General features: G+C 46.5%; 1 protein-coding gene across 1 annotated transcript; it reads right to left on the reverse strand.

Annotated features, from left to right (window-relative positions):
• Positions 1-6,240: 6,240 nt before the first annotated feature.
• LOC119465194 (TNF receptor-associated factor 6-A-like) lies at positions 6,241-11,220 on the reverse strand. The gene is made up of 2 exons (XM_037725991.2): positions 10,863-11,220; positions 6,241-7,726 (listed from the first exon to the last, which is right to left on the reverse strand). Exons 1-2 carry the CDS (start codon positions 11,145-11,147, stop codon positions 6,449-6,451), a joined length of 1,563 nt encoding a protein of 520 aa, XP_037581919.1. The 5' UTR covers positions 11,148-11,220; the 3' UTR covers positions 6,241-6,448.
• Positions 11,221-20,231: the final 9,011 nt, after the last annotated feature.

Raw genomic sequence — 20,231 nt, forward strand, 5'->3', positions numbered from 1 at the left:
TAAGTGACTAGGGCAACCGTGCAATGATCTACGAGCGAAAAAAAAAAACAGAATGACACTGAAGAAATGGTAGACGCGGGACGAAATACATTGGCGTACCAGTTAGTTTTGTTCTTCAATGCATGAAACAGCATTTTCCTAATTAAGTGACTAGGGCAACCGTGCAATGATCTACGAGCGAAAAAAAAAAACAGAATGACACTGAAGAAATGGTAGACGCGGGACGAAATACATTGGCGTACCAGTTAGTTTTGTTCTTCAATGCATGAAACAGCATTTTCCTAATTAAGTGACTAGGGCAACCGTGCAATGATCTACGAGCGAAAAAAAAAAAAAAAAACAGAATGACACTGAAGAAATGGTAGACGCGGGACGAAATACATTGGCGTACCAGTTAGTTTTGTTCTTCAATGCATGAAACAGCATTTTCCTAATTAAGTGACTAGGGCAACCGTGCAATGATCTACGAGCGAAAAAAAAAAAAAAACAGAATGACACTGAAGAAATGGTAGACGCGGGACGAAATACATTGGCGTACCAGTTAGTTTTGTTCTTCAATGCATGACACAGCATTCTACTAATTAAGTGACTAGGGCAACCGTGCAATGATCTACGAGCGAAAAAAAAAACAGAATGACACTGAAGAAATGGTAGACGCGGGACGAAATACATTGGCGTACCAGTTAGTTTTGTTCTTCAATGCATGAAACAGCATTTTCCTAATTAAGTGACTAGGGCAACCGTGCAATGATCTACGAGCGAAAAAAAAAACAGAATGACACTGAAGAAATGGTAGACGCGGGACGAAATACATTGGCGTACCAGTTAGTTTTGTTCTTCAATGCATGAAACAGCATTTTCCTAATTAAGTGACTAGGGCAACCGTGCAATGATCTACGAGCGAAAAAAAAAAAACAGAATGACACTGAAGAAATGGTAGACGCGGGACGAAATACATTGGCGTACCAGTTAGTTTTGTTCTTCAATGCATGACACAGCATTCTACTAATTAAGTGACTAGGGCAACCGTGCAATGATCTACGAGCGAAAAAAAAAAACAGAATGACACTGAAGAAATGGTAGACGCGGGACGAAATACATTGGCGTACCAGTTAGTTTTGTTCTTCAATGCATGAAACAGCATTTTCCTAATTAAGTGACTAGGGCAACCGTGCAATGATCTACGAGCGAAAAAAAAAAAAAACAGAATGACACTGAAGAAATGGTAGACGCGGGACGAAATACATTGGCGTACCAGTTAGTTTTGTTCTTCAATGCATGAAACAGCATTTTCCTAATTAAGTGACTAGGGCAACCGTGCAATGATCTACGAGCGAAAAAAAAAAACAGAATGACACTGAAGAAATGGTAGACGCGGGACGAAATACATTGGCGTACCAGTTAGTTTTGTTCTTCAATGCATGAAACAGCATTTTCCTAATTAAGTGACTAGGGCAACCGTGCAATGATCTACGAGCGAAAAAAAAAAAAACAGAATGACACTGAAGAAATGGTAGACGCGGGACGAAATACATTGGCGTACCAGTTAGTTTTGTTCTTCAATGCATGAAACAGCATTTTCCTAATTAAGTGACTAGGGCAACCGTTCAATGATCTAGGAGCGAAAAAAAGAATACAGACACTACACGAAAGAAAGGTTAGACGCGGGACGAAATATCTTGGCGTTCCGGTTAGTTTTGTTCTTCAATGCATGAAACAGCATTTTCCTCATGGAGGAAGGAAACCCCAGGAGAGGCCCTGGCCAGCACGAGCGTATTGGAGAAGGTGTGGCGGAAGTCACGTGCTGTTTTTCGCAAAGGAGCACTGGGACGGGTACCCCAAGTGTCAACGTTGCCATGACAACCGCGCTCCTGAAGCTTCGCTGCTGCTCTCGGTCTCTGAAAAGTGAGATAAGATTTTTCCGCCGGTGTCTTTCCCGCAGCACCTTTTGTTCGCGAGAAAAGCTGACTTTCGGGTTTGGTGCGTAAGCTTGAACGTTGTGTTTTGGTCGGTGAGTGTGAATGTCGGCCAGCAATAGATACACTCAAGCAATCACGCCGCGGGTCTTCGTTGTCTTCTTCAACGTGCCACGGAAAAACACAGGAGCGCGTCTGCTTCACTAAAACTGCTACAGAAGTTTTGTAGGCTTTGTTTTGACGCGCGTCAGGAGCACACACTTCCGGCGGCTCGTAACAATGCAAGTTCAAAGTTCGCGCCCACCTGCTCCGGCGAGCTGCAGAACCCCTGATTGGCGGCGCAAGGAGAGGTGGCACACCAACATGGCTGCACTTCCGGCTTCAAAAAAGTGACGTCAGGGCCTCTCCTGTTTTGTTTCCTTCCTCCATGATTTTCCTAATTAAGTGACTAGGGCAACCGTTCAATGATCTAGGAGCGAAAAAAAGAATACAGACACTACACGAAAGAAAGGTTAGACGCGGGACGAAATATCTTGGCGTTCCGGTTAGTTTTGTTCTTCAATGCATGAAACAGCATTTTCCTAATTAAGTGACTAGGGCAACCGTGCAATGATCTAGGAGCGAAAAAAAAAAAACAGAATGACACTGAAGAAATGGTAGACGCGGGACGAAATACATTGGCGTACCAGTTAGTTTTGTTCTTCAATGCATGAAACAGCATTTTCCTAATTAAGTGACTAGGGCAACCGTGCAATGATCTACGAGCGAAAAAAAAAAAAAACAGAATGACACTGAAGAAATGGTAGACGCGGGACGAAATACATTGGCGTACCAGTTAGTTTTGTTCTTCAATGCATGAAACAGCATTTTCCTAATTAAGTGACTAGGGCAACCGTGCAATGATCTACGAGCGAAAAAAAAATACAGAGATGACACGGAAGAAATGGTAGACGCGGGACGAAATACATTGGCGTACCAGTTAGTTTTGTTCTTCAATGCATGAAACAGCATTTTCCTAATTAAGTGACTAGGGCAACCGTGCAATGATCTACGAGCGAAAAAAAAAAAACAGAATGACACTGAAGAAATGGTAGACGCGGGACGAAATACATTGGCGTACCAGTTAGTTTTGTTCTTCAATGCATGAAACAGCATTTTCCTAATTAAGTGACTAGGGCAACCGTGCAATGATCTACGAGCGAAAAAAAAAAAACAGAATGACACTGAAGAAATGGTAGACGCGGGACGAAATACATTGGCGTACCAGTTAGTTTTGTTCTTCAATGCATGAAACAGCATTTTCCTAATTAAGTGACTAGGGCAACCGTTCAATGATCTAGGAGCGAAAAAAAGAATACAGACACTACACGAAAGAAAGGTTAGACGCGGGACGAAATATCTTGGCGTTCCGGTTAGTTTTGTTCTTCAATGCATGAAACAGCATTTTCCTAATTAAGTGACTAGGGCAACCGTGCAATGATCTACGAGCGAAAAAAAATACAGAGATGACACGGAAGAAATGGTAGACGAGGGACGAAATACATTGGCGTACCAGTTAGTTTTGTTCTTCAATGCATGACACAGCATTCTACTAATTAAGTGACTAGGGCAACCGTTCAATGATCTAGGAGCGAAAAAAAGAATACAGACACTACACGAAAGAAAGGTTAGACGCGGGACGAAATATCTTGGCGTTCCGGTTAGTTTTGTTCTTCAATGCATGAAACAGCATTTTCCTAATTAAGTGACTAGGGCAACCGTGCAATGATCTAGGAGCGAAAAAAAAATACAGAATGACACGGAAGAAATGGTACACGCGGGACGCAATACATTGGCGTTCCAGTTAGTTTTGTGCTTCAATGCGTGAAACAGCATTTTCCTAATTAGGTGACTAGGACAACTGTGCAATTATCTAGAAGCGAAAAAAAGAGTACAGACACGACACGAAAGCAGGGCTACACGCGGGACGAAATACATTGGCGTTCCAGTTAGTTTTGTTCTTCAATGCATGACACAGCATTCTACTAATTAAGTGACTAGGGCAACCGTGCAATGATCTAGGAGCGAAAAAAAGAATACAGACACTACACGAAAGAAAGGTTAGACGCGGGACGAAATATCTTGGCGTTCCGGTTAATTTTGTTCTTGAATGCATGACACAGCATTCTACTAATTAAGTGACTAGGGCAACCGTGCAATGATCTAGGAGCGAAAAAAAGAATACAGACACTACACGAAAGAAAGGTTAGGCGCGCGACGAAATATCTTGGCGTTCCGGTTAGTTTTGTTCTTCAATGCATGACACAGCATTCTACTAATTAAGTGACTAGGGCAACCGTGCAATGATCTAAGAGCGAAAAAAAGAATGCAGGCACTACACGAAAGAAAGGTTAGACGCGGGACGAAATATCTTGGCGTTCCGGTTAGTTTTGTTCTTCAATGCATGACACAGCATTCTACTAATTAAGTGACTAGGGCAACCGTGCAATGATCTCGGAGCGAAAAAAAGAATACAGACACTACACGAAAGAAAGGTTAGACGAGGGGCGAAATATCTTGGCGTTCCGGTTAGTTTTGTTGTTCAATGCATGACACAGCATTCTACTAATTAAGTGACTAGGGCAACCGTGCAATGATGTAGGAGCGAAAAAAAAGAATACAGACACTACACGAAAGAAAGGTTAGACGCGGGACGAAATATCTTGGCGTTCCGGTTAGTTTTGTTCTTCAATGCATGACACATCATTCTACTAATTAAGTGACTAGGGCAACCGTGCAATGATCTAGGAGCGAAAAAAAGAATACAGACACTACACGAAAGAAAGGTTAGACGCGGGACGAAATATCTTGGCGTTCCGGTTAGTTTTGTTCTTCAATGCATGACACAGCATTCTACTAATTAAGTGACTAGGGCAACCGTGCAATGATCTAGGAGCGAAAAAAAGAATACAGACACTACACGAAAGAAAGGTTAGACGCGGGACGAAATATCTTGGCGTTCCGGTTAGTTTTGTTCTTCAATGCATGAAACAGCATTTTCCTAATTAAGTAACTAGGACAACCGTGCAATGATCTAGGAGCGAAAAAAAGAATACAGACACGACAGGAAAGAAAGGGTAGACGCGGGACGAAATACATTGGCGTTCCAGTTAGTTTTGTGCTTCAATGCATGAAACAGCATTTTCCGAATTAAGTGACTAGCACAACAGTGCAATGATCTGGGAGCAAAAAAAAAAAGAATAGAGTCACGACACGAAAGAAAGGGTAGACGCGGGACAAGCGCCATCACCAGAAAAACGAACGCACGCATTTGTCGGAGCACTTCAGCTCTTCTGGTTGGGACGCATTTTTCTGAGATGCAAATATTCTTGAGAAAAGTTGCACTGAGCGAGCCTGCATGTTAGTGGAATAATTTCACATAAGGAAGAGGGGGGAGGACTGCGTTGGTGAGCCTTCGGTTTCTTCGTGCGTGAATTAAATCGGATTCGTCGAGGCGTATATCAGATAGTAAATTTTTGTTTTGAATTAACGCATCTGCACGTGTGCGTGCTGTCACGGCCGCTGGATAAAAAAAAGGTGTTTTTTTTTCTCCAGCGGCCGTGGTACTGTATAATTTCATGACGACGCTTTGGAATAAAATGTTCACAGTAGCTGTAAACCACTGTCTACCCTTTCGGGTTGCGTCATTTTTGCGCTCCTAAATCGATGTCGCATATGCACCAACTATGCGCTCTCAAATTTCGTTTGACAACCGTGCATTTTTATCTCATGTTTGACGGCACATATCTGATATAAGCGGTGCTATCCACAGAAATCGTTCCAAGTCTATATGCCTTGCAAGATTATTAGCTACAATTCGCGAATTGTAATGTGTGCTGTAAATTAACTACTAAGGAACGTAATTAGTGAAATTTTGTTGCTCAGTCTAATACGCATGTGATTGCTCTTGGACGTATTGTTCGCCTCATCGAGTAATTTATTTCAACGGTTAGAATTGTGGTATAAGCCACAGGTTAATTTAAAAAAATTTGGTGCAGCAAATAAAAAAGGACAGCACACTTTCAAGATTATTACTCTTCGTATGTGGGCCTTAAATTACGATGGGAAAACAAACCAACGTACACACCACGACAACAAATCTGAGCGATATGAATTGCGCTAACATTCACTGAATGTTTCGTCAGAATTGCAATCATTTCGTTTCAGCAATGAAGGCGTGGTCTCTAACGTTCTGACTGTTTCGCTTATATATAAATAAATAGTTAATACCCACGATGAAATATTTTTTTTGAACTGCGAGTCACCAACAACGGAACTGTCTCGAAAGGAACATTACCCGACTCTGGGTCGATTTTATAAACTCAGAGTAAAGCGATGTCGTGTAGATACGTACATTTTGAAATATTATTGAACAAAGTTGAGCAAGAAGCTTTATTTTGCTGTCAAGAAAGGTATCTGGAAGAGCGACGTTTGTTGATAGGAAATGTAACGGCATGTGTATTTGTTGTATTTATGTATCATCCCCCTCTAAATTATTTTGCTACTACTTTCGGAAGAAGCTCCCACACAATATGAAGCTTGTCGTCCGCTACGTAGCCTTCACGTTCCAGATCATCTAACGGAAATGAACAACAGTCGGTATAAGCGCCTGTGTTACTCGATTCTTCGGGTCTTCCAAAGTACACAAGCGCACCCTTAGTATCCCACACCGTCTGGCACTGTTTGCTTTCGGATGGATGTTTGATGGTCAGCTGAATGTTCTCATTGAAAGGCCACTGAAGAAATTCGTCGATCACACCCTTGTGCAGCTGAACACAAGGATGCAGTAACACATGATCTCCCTCTTTATTAAAGCGCACTCCCGGTGACAGGTGATAGCCATAGATGTATATCTTCTCACTCGAGTAACGATGAAAGCCGTCTGAATAGGCGCTGTCTTTCATTGCTTTGTATCCCTTAGCAAGAAACTCATATCGCTTAATGTTGATTGTGTTTGAGGCCAGTTCTTTTTCTTTATTCAATGCGCTCGGTCCTCCTTCCTTCTCAGCGTCCTTCACTTCACCAATGCCAGCAACACTTCCTGCGCACTTTCTGCAGATTGTCCTTGCCGCATCGTCCAACACTTTTCCGAGGGCTTCCTTCAGCGCAATAACACCTTCGCAAGTTTTCTTGTTCACATCGCTATCCGCAGTCAACAGTTCCCTCAACTCCGCTTGCAACGTGCTTCCTGTATTGTTTTCTTTCAGGTTGTTGACAGTTTGCTTAGTGTATTCTAAACCTTCCTTGAGCTCTTTTATTGAATCTGATATATTTCCTGCAAGCAAACGTGCCTCTCCTCTGTGGTCAATCAATGTTTTCTCGACTGCCTTAACTGAGTATAAGGTAACTGCAGATTGGGAAGCAAGGTGGTCCAATGTACTACTTTCGCTTGATCTTTGCAGCAGTGTTTCTCTGACCGTGTTCATACAATGTGAAATCTCACTTAGGCGGTCACTTTGCGCAATATGATCACTGATAACTTTGTCTAGCCTGTCTTTCATTTCTACCACTCGCACGTCTAAGCTTGCATTGAGAGCCAACATCATTGCTTTTTGATCACTGTTCGACTTTTCTAGAGCCCCGGATGTCAAAGACACCGCATGATCTCGGCATTTGCTCTGTAAATGCGCGGCCACATTACTACGGAGCACGAGATTGGAACATTGAGGGCACGACGTAGCGTGGTGGTCACAGTCATTGCAAAAATGCTTGTTCAGCGCTGACGCAGCCAAAACCATGTCGCAGCCACGTTCTTCGTTCCAGCATTTTACCTGAAATGGAAAAAAGCTTTTGAGCAACTTTCATATTAACATCTTCATATTACTATCAATTTTAGTACCTTCCATATTATTATATGCCTCCGAACTTCGAATACTTCAAAGTTCGGCTAAGGCGTCAAAGTATGATGAGACATCAAGATCTGCCTCATCGTAGTGTTGCTATGAAGGGAAGCGAATGAATTTGTTAGTGAGAGGAACACGGGCGTGAGATAATGATTTTTTAAGACATTCGCCACACTGCAAACCAAAATGGTTAGGAACAAAGGAGGAAGAAATCCGGCAGCCACAACGCGAGTTCACCGCGACGTTACACGAAGCATTGCTGTTTGATAAGAATTCTCAGGAATCGGTTTAATTTTGCGACGCAAAACGGCCACAGCTCTTCTACTGTGTGTGCGAACTAGTGCTTTGTGCATTGTGTGTGAGAATGGTTGTGGAAGGCGAAATATTTTAACACGTTGAGAAAACAGTCTGCTCCGTTTGGGCGGCGTGCTGGAAATTTGTGAGCGCTGTCAATTAGGGCAGCGTGGTCCTCGGACGTCTGAGCCGCATAACGACAACGAGAGACTTGGTGCGTTTACGTATGCGTTCCTCGAACTCGGCTGGGGTGAGAACGTCTTTGAGGCGAGGCAATTTTGCGGAAAACGTTCACGTAGAGCGATGTGGAGACTGCGAAGCTCCCAGCGCGCACTGAATAAATGAATTATTTCTGGGAACTATACTCAAACAGCGCCACTGATACAAGGACACAGAAAGACTAAAATAGCACAAAAGAAGCGCTGACTGCCAATTGAATGTTTATTTGAAGAACGCCAACCTTTATGTATCAATCGAAGAAAAATGCAAGCGGGCACACACATCTACATAACACAAGTGTTGCCCGTCATATGAAAAGACTATTTCTTTTTCGGATAACGCCAGAGAAGGTGCGCTTACACAGCGATAGCTAAAACTTTCTAATATAAAATGCCTCTAATGTTTCTCTCCATTTCTTAGTTCTTTTCTTTCCCTAAAAATTTGCCATTCTAAAACATGGGAGTGTATGCGCTCTTATTCCAATGGGCCGCGAAATGCCATCGATACCCATTCTTGACGTTATTGCAGTACTGACGTGGTCGATCATTTTTTGTTTGCCGTTTGTCCGACATATACTTTGACATGTTTAAATGATATCTGGCAAACCACGTTGCGCGTGCCGGTTTTGTGCTTATTGGTTACTGGGGCCTAATATGCTCTTGCATTCGATTGCACACAGTGCATAGCTTGTAAGGGGAACTGTAAAGTACATTCATAATATGTAAGTTGGATACTTTAAGTTGTGCGAGAATGTGTCCACATACGGCCCCTCGTGGATGGTCTCTTGTCTTTTCCTTTCCGCGCTGTTTCGAAACTTACCGGTTTTTCATTTTGCCAGATGATTTCACACACTGAAGTGATAAGACAACGCGCAGAACCTGCGTCCGTTAACCGTGCTGTCTGATTTTAAAATCTATGCTCGATCTAATGCTCGTATGGGTGCTTTAGTGCTGCCTTAATAAACGTTGCCGCCATGACCCTCTTAATCAATTTTGAGTGTGCGCTGTTGAATTAAATACCGACGACGACAGGCTATCGACACGGACAAACGCAAATGTTGAATTGAATTTTTTTTTTTCGGTCGGAGACCTAAATATAAAGAGTTTACACCACATATGCGCAATAAAGGAAGAAACAAAATTTTGGTTCAGATGGTATCATTGGATTTATTATGTTTGTTGCTTCATTGTACATGTGCGGTAAACTCCATATATTTACGCCTCTGACTGAAATAAAATTTAATTTAAAATATTTGCTTGTCCGTGTAGAATATCCTCCCGTCCTTGTCTTTGTGTGGCGTAGCATCTTCTCTTAAACATTATGAACCAACTCACCCAAGAAGAAGCTTTACTTAGGCACGATCCGATTATGAGGCACTCACTATTGGGTGGCTTCGGTTTAATTTCGAACACGTGGGTTTCTTTAATGTGCACTCAATGCGCGGTGCACCAGCATTTTTGCAGTTTGCCCCCACCGAAACTCAGTCGCGGCTTCTCGATTTGACCACCTGACCTCATGTTCAGCGGCGTAACGCCAGAGCAACTAAGTAACACAGGTTGGCGATCAGTGGTAGTGAGGCTTCCGGCGATGCACTAGCACAGCCATTAGGACCACGCCTCTGCCGCTGATTGGCCGCGACGCCGATTGGCTGCCGGAAACCGCAAAAATGGGTACCGGACCCACCCTCTGTGCGGCACGGAGAATTCCTCGGCGGCGGATGAGATCGGCCCGTGGACCGCAAACAGAGTGCGGCGAGTTTACGTGCTGCTAACGAGGACGCGCAGTAAATGCTCTCCCGTTCAGGTGGACACTTGGACACGCACATGCACGTCATTGCTTGCTGCGTGACCACAACCGCTGCTGAGGATGAAGTACAGGATGGAAAGGTTATTCTAAGCAAAAGTGATTTGCAAAGCATTGCAAGTTAAACGCAGACCCAGATGCGCCGGCAGCCACACGCTCCTGGTATCCCGCTTGAAGCGCTTAACACTGTACTTTTACTTGGTTAATTACAGAATACATGCAAATATTTAAGCGCAATTAATAAGTCAGGACGCCTTTTATTGATTAACGCATGCAACCTAGCGTCCTTCACCGTGAAAGACTGGTTGCAGAAGAAGATAGACGAGAAAGAACACAATAAAAGTTAGTCATGCTTTAATTAAAAGACGCTAATAAAACGAAACAAGAGCACCTTATGCTTCACTAACAGATATGAGTAAGCATACGCAAATAGAAGGGGAATTCATAATAGCGCTGCAGTGCACTCGCTGCTTGCTACGCTGAACATTTCGCATTGAGCACAAGGTCAGACAGCTTTGCGTTAGTAGTAAGTGAAGCCTAGGATATTAGCGAGTTGAAAGTAACGTCAGGTCCATACATAATATAGCAACCAAATACTTGCTTTTCCTTCCTACGGAACACTTCCATCTTGTCTTGCATCTAGCTTAAACATGATTCCTCCGCTCTCACAGCAAATGTGACTACATTCTTTGCGAAATTGATCTGGATATTATTAACACACGCATTCTTTTCCCTATCGCTTTCTTACCTTCCGCTTGAGCAGGTTCTTCAAAGGAAAGTCTCTGCACTCAGCCTCTTCCGAAAGAAACTGGTCGCCGTCCAGTAGACAGGCGTGTCCGTCGTCGAGTACGCACTGCTCGTAGCAGCTTTTGCACAGCACGTGTCGGCAAGGCAGAAAAACGGTCACTCTGGGCAGCACACCACACGCGTTGCATAGTCTGTGCGCCGGAATGGGCTCTAGAAAGTGCAAAGGTCGCCAGTCCAGATCCTCGCTAAAACCGCATAGCGTGTACGGCTGGCCTCGAGAAGCCATGACGAATGGCGCATACGTCGACAGGCAAACGTCGTCTCGATGGTTTTGGGGAAACGCTGCGAGAGCTCTGTCTTGTCAGCTGTTGCCAAGGCTACTATCACTCTGATAACGCTATGCCAAGCTCCTGGGCTACGATTTTGTAGCGATGCCTTATGACTTAGTCTTATCATCTACCGCTCACGGCCCGCTGATCCCGTTGATAACGCGAGCGGACCGTCACTCTGACCACTGACCATAGCCTCCTATATTTTTTCTATATAGGAGGCGAGGCTATGCACTGACGAAGCGCGATAAGCGCGAAAAGGCATTATTACCGGAAAGGCATCGCTACAAAATACCGGCCCTGATAGTTCACGGCGCCACTCGCGAAGCGGTATGGCACAGTCTGGCAATTATGTACTCGCTTCGCGGCATCGATGTTGTTACCGACAATTTTATCACCTTTTTTTCGGATGATCGATTTGTAAAGGTCGTGAACGTTGAAAATGAACCCTGTGGAAAAAATTTCCTGAGACGTCAAGGGTGAGCCTACGATGGAAGCGCGACTGCAAAATGAAGAAACCATGGGACGAAGAAAAAAAAATCTTGTAAAACCGTGCGAATACTTTTAAAGCCATCTTTTCTTCGGGGACCCTTTCGTACTTTCCTGACCGTGGCTGTTGGGTGCTGCTGCTGACTTGCGCATAGCTCACGCTTAAATTATTATTTCGATTAATTGCCCGATGGTGGGATCGAACCTCAGTCCCCAAGCAAAGCAGCCCAATGTTTTATTCATTACGCCACAATATTCTTCTTCGAAAGTACAACCATTACGCCAGAATCGCACGTATACATGTATCGCACCAACGCCAACTTGATAAGACGATCACCGCGTGTGTCCCATTGCGTAATACGGGTGCGTGATAGAACGAGCGCGCGCGCGCCAGCTTCCTTGACGCCAATAGCGCTATAATGAACTGGGAAAACTTACATAATTTGTTTAATCAGTTCACGCAACTTCGATTCGCATAGATTCCAAGGTGGGCGGTTGATCTGTGCAATTCTTTTTTTATTTTAAATTATGACTCTATAAATTAACAATTGTAACGAAGGCAATGTTTGGTTAAAACGATAGCAAATGGAAGATTTGTTTTTCTCTTTTCGAATGTAAAAGTCAATTTCAAGTGCCTCTTGCCTACAGCGGTAGCTCATTGGGCTGCTGCTCTCCGGGTCGTGGGTTCTCTCTCGGCTACGGCTGCCGCATTTTGATGTGGGTGGAATTCAAGAGCGCTCGTTTTCCCTGCTAGGTTAAGGAATCCGTTCCGGAATCCGAGGGCACAAAGTTCTTCCACTTTCCTACAAGTCCGCCACTACTGAGTGCTGCATATGGGGATCATTATTTTGTCACCTGGAAACGTAGAATGTTTTTTTTTTCTTTTAGTTATAGCGATAGTGGTCATTCTATGTCAAATGTCCCAGACTTGTCGCTCGAAAATATCAGATTTTGCTTTCAATAATCATCCCTGTTTACTACCGTGCTAAATTTCAGGTTAAGGATTGGACGTACCCATGGAACATACTCGTACTTTCTTACAGGAAGTGATCCTCCGACGCGAAATAGGTGTGGCGACATTCTTGCAGTTATTCATGTTCTTAGCTAGTGCCCTGAAATAGAAGCTCAGCGTAAAACGTACTTTTTTTGCCCGCCGCGGTGGCTCAGTCAGCTAAGGCGTTGCGCCGCTGAGCATGATATCGCGGGATCGAATTCCGGCCGCGGCGGCCGCATTTAGATGGTGGCGAAATGCAAAAATGGCCGTGTGCTTGCGTGTAGTGCACGGTAAAGAACCCCAGGTGGCCATATTAATCCGGAGCCCTCCACTATGGCGTGCGTCCTAATCGGAACTGCTTTTGGCACGTAAAACCGCAGAAAGAAGGAAAAAGAACTTTTATCCCGCATATCGTGAGCACATCCCTCTTCACAGAGCATTCTTTCTTAGCCATGAACCGCTTTTTGATTTGAATGCCGTCTTAAAGTTTTTAGCAGATGTAAACACATTACAAATCATCTGGCCAGGGTATCTTTAGCGCAGCCTCGACTTGCAGGCTGCAGCTGCAGTGCAAAATCATTTTACAGCACGTGCCTCTCAGCCCTTGATTTCAAGGACCTCTTAAGGCAATAGTGCTATTGCATATATTTTTTGTGCGACCGCTTCGTAACGGAGCTTTTATGCTCATAGTCGTTGGCATTATTTTAATACTCCTATATTTTACGCAACTTACAGCTATTTGTTTTAGGCCTCTTTAGAGCCACCTTTTATCTACCATTTGCTACCCACTGTCCACTCCATCCATAATACATTCAGAACCCATTACCATATGCCACGGTGCTCTTTGGCCATAGCTGGCCCTTGCGCCATTAAACACTACACATCATCATACTACCGTGCTGCTAGTGACTTTCCTAAATATCTCGTATGAAAAAATTTCTTGCCACGTGACGTGCTTTCAAAGTTTCTCGTAGTGCCCAAAACATGGTTGTAAAAAAAATTAACCAATGATTACGATACTCCCTAATGCGAAATTTGAGCGCCGCACTAAACGTGTTTCATTTCGCGATATATTAGCTGGCGTGGACAATCGGTTATGTACGGCACGTCGCAAACGGATCGAAGCGCGGCGCAACTGCCTGGCTAATCTGGCAATCGCGAGAGCCAGCACGTGGGGCGAGCGCGTGGGTGAAGCGTGGGCGCGATTCACAGTAGCGGAGACCACGAGACCACGCGCGTCACTGATGCGCCATCTCGAAGTCCTCGTCGCTGCACTACGCTTTTTTTCTCACGCTTTTGCCATACCCTCCTCCGCTTTCCGCCTCATGGTTCCGCTGGCTGCACCCTGCTCTCCGCTTTCCTCCTCGCACTTCTTCGCGCTCTCGCCGCTTTTTTTTCATCCCCAGCTGCGCGCTGCGTTCGCGCTCATCTTTCGCTGTGCTAGTCCACTCGGTTATGCCGGGAACGCCGACATCTCCGCAGGAACGGACGCCCTAGAGCTGCGATCTAACATAGTATAAACCTAGGTTTAGTGCGTAACGTTCCTCAACTTCGTCGACTGACCAAAAAACAATTCGTCTTCAATACGTAAAAGTGCGTATTGGCAACTTCGATCAGAAAGAAATGTCTTAGAAGTCCCGAATTTTGACAAAAATCTACTAGACTGACAATGTTTTCTTGCAAAACTACCATTGATTTGTTCATTGTAATTGCTTCGCTGGACTCCATATGTCACCAAAATAACTAGGCGCCAATTTTTGAAAATACCAAGCCGAAGCATACAAAACGTTTCGTTTTGGCAAACTTTCATCCACCATTTGAGTAGTCAGGTACTCTTCGTAATAATATAACACAAAGTGCATGTCATAGGCCTACTTTTTGCAGTTCGAAGTTCGTCAATATCTCATTTTCAATTTTGTTTTAAGCAAGCTGTCGATTCGAAAATTTGCCCGCGCGCCATCTTTTATTTATTTATTTCACATACTTTCCTGGCCCGAAAGCATTACCGAAAGGAGTGGTAAGTACAAAAATAAAAAAAAAAAATGTACAGAATTATACAATATTAGGTATTACAAAACGGCACAAATTACAGTAGTCTTGAAATTTCAACGTCTGAAATGGCAGCGATGAAAGGAGGAAGGTCGTTCCAGTCGGCGCTGTTGTTGGGAATATGCGGCTGGGCACGGCACAGTTTCTTCTTACCAATTCACCGCAAAGTGCAATGACTGAGAGCACAATGACTGAGAGCTTTTGCAAAAAGAGTTCTCGCAATAATGCTCCGTCTACAGTGTTTGTTGTTTCGCCGCGCAATAGTTGCATGTGCTGCAACAGCCGACTGGGAGTACGGTCACCGAAGTCCGTGTCGCGAAACAGTTGCTGTAGTCGCTGCGATTCGGGGGGCGTGACACGGCGGATGAGGGTTTCTTTTAGCGTTGCATATGCCTTTTCAGCAGGCGAGTCGAGTAAAATATCCCCTATTTCAGTGGCTATGGGCGGCGGGAGACTGCTTACGACGTAGTGGTATTTGGTAAGGTCGGCTGTGATGCGTCGTGCTGCGAACTGCGCTTCTACTTGAATAAACCAGAGTGCGGGGTCTGCGGTCCAAAGGGGGGGCAGCTTACCGTCGACTGAAGAGACTGTCGGCGTAGCGTCCGTCGTGGACGTCGAAGTCATAGTCGTAGAGTCTGTCGTCGACGTGGTAGTCATAGCGACGTTGATGGTCGACCCCGGTGGCTGCACCACTATTCCGTGTCACCAATGTTGAGACGCGCTGCTAGGCTGACCCAAGCGAGTACAAGCAATACGCATCCCAAACAACAACTGAACTTTTATTCGCTCCGAAGCTCACGAAGAAAAGTCACGTTGTTCCTCCTGCATGCGCTCTTGGCATCGCGCACGGAAGCGCTGTTTCGCGGCGCTACAGGCTCACGTCACCCGCACATTCCGCAGCACTGCAAGTGTGTTTTGAGCCTCGGTATAGCGGCTGCTTATTCTCGACAGTTGAGAATAAATGAAACTTTAAAGATTGCTTTTATAGCAGGGTTGGTACGTCTTTAGCCACCCATACGAATCTGGGTAGCCAAAGATGTACCGCACCCTATGGTAAGCTCTATAGCAAGTGTTACCAACTACGAACAGCACCAGGCGCTCCGTGACACCTTGCCTCCTGATAACGCTGCGGCAGTACCTCCTGAATACCACCATGCGACCTACGCGGAAGCCTTAAAGCGGCCTGCTTCCTCTCCGCCGCTGTTTGTGTTCCTCCTTCAGGGTCACTTCTGTCGGCGCAGCTGATGCCGTACTATGACGCTGGGTACACGCCGCCGCCCTTTGCTCATGCCGCTCCAGTTGCCCATCGTTCGCAGCAACCGGTTCACTACGTCGACGATAGACGCATGCCCCTTCAGAAGTCAGATGTTTGACGCACACCCGATCACCAGCCTCTGTGCTTCCACTGCGGTGAAGCTGACCACTTGTACCGTCAGTGCCCATACCAGCGTCTTGAGCGTCGCGGCTTTCCCGTATATTCGCCGCCGCCCCGATATGGCCAGCGAGCCCGGGACGTAACAGTCCAATTGCTAGTAGGTACAGCGTTTGACCGCTGGCGCCACGCTGCGCCGCTCGCGCGTACCGCGTTTCTAGGTGGTTTCTTTCGTTGAGGGCGCTCGAACGCAATCTTATGGTTCGCATGAATGCAACCCTTGGAAGCGTGGCTGTATGGCGCAGTGGCTACGGCGCTCGCTTTCGGGTCGCGCGTACGCTGGTTCGAATCCTGCCCGGCTAGAATTTTTTTCTTAATATCACGCTTTTTTTTTTAGAGGCGAAGCTCCTTATAGCGGCACCCGTTCGTCCCCGTCGTAGTAGGTAGCCACGTCTAGTTTTATGAGTTGCTCAATAGATGGCGTTGTGTGTCCGTATATGTATGTATACCCATATATACATATATATGTATACCTATACTATAACCGGAAGCCGACTTCCGGTTCCACTTCCGGTTCCGCCTCCGGTTGCGCTTCCGGTTCCGGAAGCCAGCTTCCGGCGTTTTATGAAAAAAAATTCACAGCATATCCACGGGGTGAATGATGATGAGTGGGCGAAGCTCCGGAGGGAATCATCGGATCTCCCGCTTAAGGGGACGCTAGCACAAACGCGTTAGAAACGTGCAGTACTCTCTAGTAAGGGGGAGCGGCCACAGCGTCTTAGGCAGGCATTTACACATGCCGGAACGTGCACCGCGTTTGCCGACGCCATCACATGACTGCTGAGAGAGTATACCCCCCGTATTCATAAACGCTCCTCGACTTGAACTTGACTTGCCACCGCCTTGGGCAGCGCGTTCGAAACGCGTTGAAGGTAAGGCGGAGAGGCCACAGAGTCTTACACCAGCTTCTTACACGGGCCGTAACGCGCTAGCACAAACGCGTTAGAAACGCGCTAGAAACGCGGCATTTCGTTAATGTTGGGTATTTATTGCCATCGTGGTGCGTGTGTCTATGTGCGCTTCGTGGCGTAGTGAGCTAACGCCGCGCGCTCGGAAGCGAGGGGTCCCTGGTTCGATTCCGCGCTACGGACACAACTTTCGGAATTTTTTTGTAGCGTTAGCTACACTGGCCTAGCCAAGCCCGTTTCGCGTGGCACATCAAGAGCCGTGCTGCGCATGCGCAAGGATTAGTGATGTCACACGGCTTGCGCATCACCGGAGCCACCGGAGCCGGCACCTCTCGCGCACTCCGCCGCGCGCGACTCACCGTCGCCGGTCTGCGCATTCCAGAGGAGTGACGTCGTAGCCGTGGTAGACGCACTGGCGCCGGCGCGCGTTCGCTCGCTGTGCAGTCGCCGTCTGACACTGAGCTGGAGCCGCTGCGCTTCTGACTGGCGTTTGCCAGTGTGGTATAGCCATGGAGAAGGAGAGCGCAAATGCTGCTCAACAGCGCAGAAGAACGGAGAAGCTTGACTCATCGGATCCCGAAGTAGTTGCCTGGCAATTAGCGGTTGAGCGTAGGAGCGTATTATGTGCCACATAATACGTATACCGCGTGTGTGTCATTGGAGCAGCAGTAAGCATGACAATCAAGGCAACCAGGAAAGCTAAGAATAATCCGCTGAACATTTGCTAACGCTACGTATATCCTGGCATAGCCGAGCTAAGCCACTGCAACTTTTTTTAGGAGCGAAGCTCCTCATAGCGGCACCCGTTCCGTCCCCGTCGTCGTAGTAGTAGTGTGTAACCAGTCTGAGAAAAATGAGAAAAAAAATTCCGAAGTTGTGTCCGTAGTGCGGAATCGAACCAGGGACCCCTCGCTTCCGAGCGCGCGGCGTTAGCTCACTACGCCACGAAGCGCACATAGACACACGCACCACGATGGCAATAAATACCCAACATTAACGAAAGGCCGCGTTTCTAACGCGTTTGTGCTAGCGCGTTACGGCCCGTGTAAGAAGCTGGTGTAAGACGCTGTGGCCTCTCCGCCTTACCTTCAACGCGTTTCGAACGCGCTGCCCAAGGCGGTGGCGAGTCAAGTTCAAGTCGAGGAGCGTTTATGAATACGGGGGGTATACTCTCTCAGCAGTCATGTGATGGCGTCGGCAAACGCGGTGCACGTTCCGGCATGTGTAAATGGCTGCGTAAGACGCTGTGGCCGCTCCCCCTTACTAGAGAGTACTGCACGTTTCTAAGGCGTTTGTGCTAGCGTCCCCTTAAGCGGGAGATCCGATGATTCCCTCCGGAGCTTCGCCCACTCATCATCATTCACCCCGTGGATATGCTGTGATTTTTTTTCTTCTCTGTTTGCCAGCGCGGTCGCTTGAATCCCGGCACCAGGGCTGCTCCCAAATAAAAAAAAAATACTGCTCCAGTCAGGTAGACTGCTCCCTCCCTGATAGTGAGATTATATTTGGATCATCAAAACAGTGATGCGTTTATAATACCACCGATCCCAACAGCAGGCTAGTCGCCACCAGCCCAGCGTTTTCTCCGTCAACGCCTCCTCCGTTCCAACGGCGGCGGCTAGAAACATGGTACGCGCGAGCGGCGCAGCGTGGCGCCAGCGGTCAAACGCTGTACCTACTAGCAATTGGAATTACGCGCCCGGGACATTGAGGACTACCTTTCTGAGCAGCGCTTGCCACCGCCTGCCGTGCGGCAGTCGCTATCGTTGTCTTCGAGACGATTTTCACCTCTGCCCCAGCGGTATTCTCCCGAGCGGTTGCCCAGTCCCCGCGGGGAAAACTAACTAAAGCGATCTTTGGGGGGCGAGGTCGCTGATGGTCGAAGTGCTGAAGACCTCCGATCGACACAGATACGGAAAGATACTGATCCGACATCACCTGCAGCTGAACGGGACAACCGGGTTTCGCGCGATATACCAATGACTATTGACGGTTAGTGCTTTAGCGGACACCGGCGCAGAATACTCTATATTAAGCGGGAAAATGGCAACGCAGCTGAAGAAAGCAATCACGCCCTGGCATAACTCGCAGATTCGGACAGCTGGCGGCCACGTTGTTACTCCATTAGGCGCCTGCATGACTAGAGTTGAGGTTCAAGGATTTACATTCGTAGCGAGCTGCCTTAATAAACCACAGAGCAGCTGGTTCCTCGAAAAACCGTCTGTTGGGGCTTGATCTCGAGCAGGGAAGAAGCGCACGGTCTTCTTTGTTGTTTTGGGCACGACCCGCTTATTCCCCCTCGACCCACTACCTGCTGGTGGCAATATGCGGTCATTTCTACGTGCAACATAATTCCTGAGAAGCGTATTAACGGCTGGCCTTGTGATGTATTGATGACTAGATCTGGGTGGTGGCCACTCATGCAACTTTCCAGTTCCTCATGGTCGCTGAGTAGGTAGAGCTTTCTGTTCTGCAGGATTGACCGTTGATCACCTTCCGCAAGAAATTGGTATTTGTATGTCTTGATTGTAAGGTGCTTCTTCTTTCTGGGGTTTGACGTACCAAAACCAGTTCTGATTATGAGGCACGCCATAGTGGAGGCCTCCGGAGTAATTTTGACCACCTGGGGTGCTCTAACGTGCACTACAACGCAGGCACACGCGCGTTTTTGCATTTCACCTCCATCGGAATGCGGCCACCGAAGCCGGGATTCGATCCCGCGATTTCGTGCTCAGCAGCGCAACGCCTTAGTTGATTGAGCCACCTCGGCGGGTGCTTGTAAGGTGCTCTAAAACAACTTTTGTTGACAGAACTGCATGCACCACGAACGGCTTTGGAAACTTTAAACCTCCTCTGCTCATGCTGTTAATTAACAGATGATCATTCACCTGCAGCTCTCTATCTGCAATTGTGAGTTGTGCGCAGCAGTCATCGCACGGCTGGCCCTTCAGTGCTGCATATGCACAATAGCCAGCAATGTACGTAATCGCATGCATGTCACTTGCAGACGTCTTTAGGCTTTCTTCTGGAAGTGTGATGTTGTATTTGCTTATTAGTGGCGTCAGCACTCAGTTTATTCAGTGCCTCTTCCTCTTGTTTGGACAAAAGCAAGTCTTCTAGAACAAGTCTGTTATGAAGACAAATTTTTGTTTCTGCTTCAAAGACTTGG

Source organism: Dermacentor silvarum, chromosome 9, assembly GCF_013339745.2.
Source record: "Dermacentor silvarum isolate Dsil-2018 chromosome 9, BIME_Dsil_1.4, whole genome shotgun sequence".
NCBI lineage: Eukaryota > Metazoa > Arthropoda > Arachnida > Ixodida > Ixodidae > Dermacentor > Dermacentor silvarum.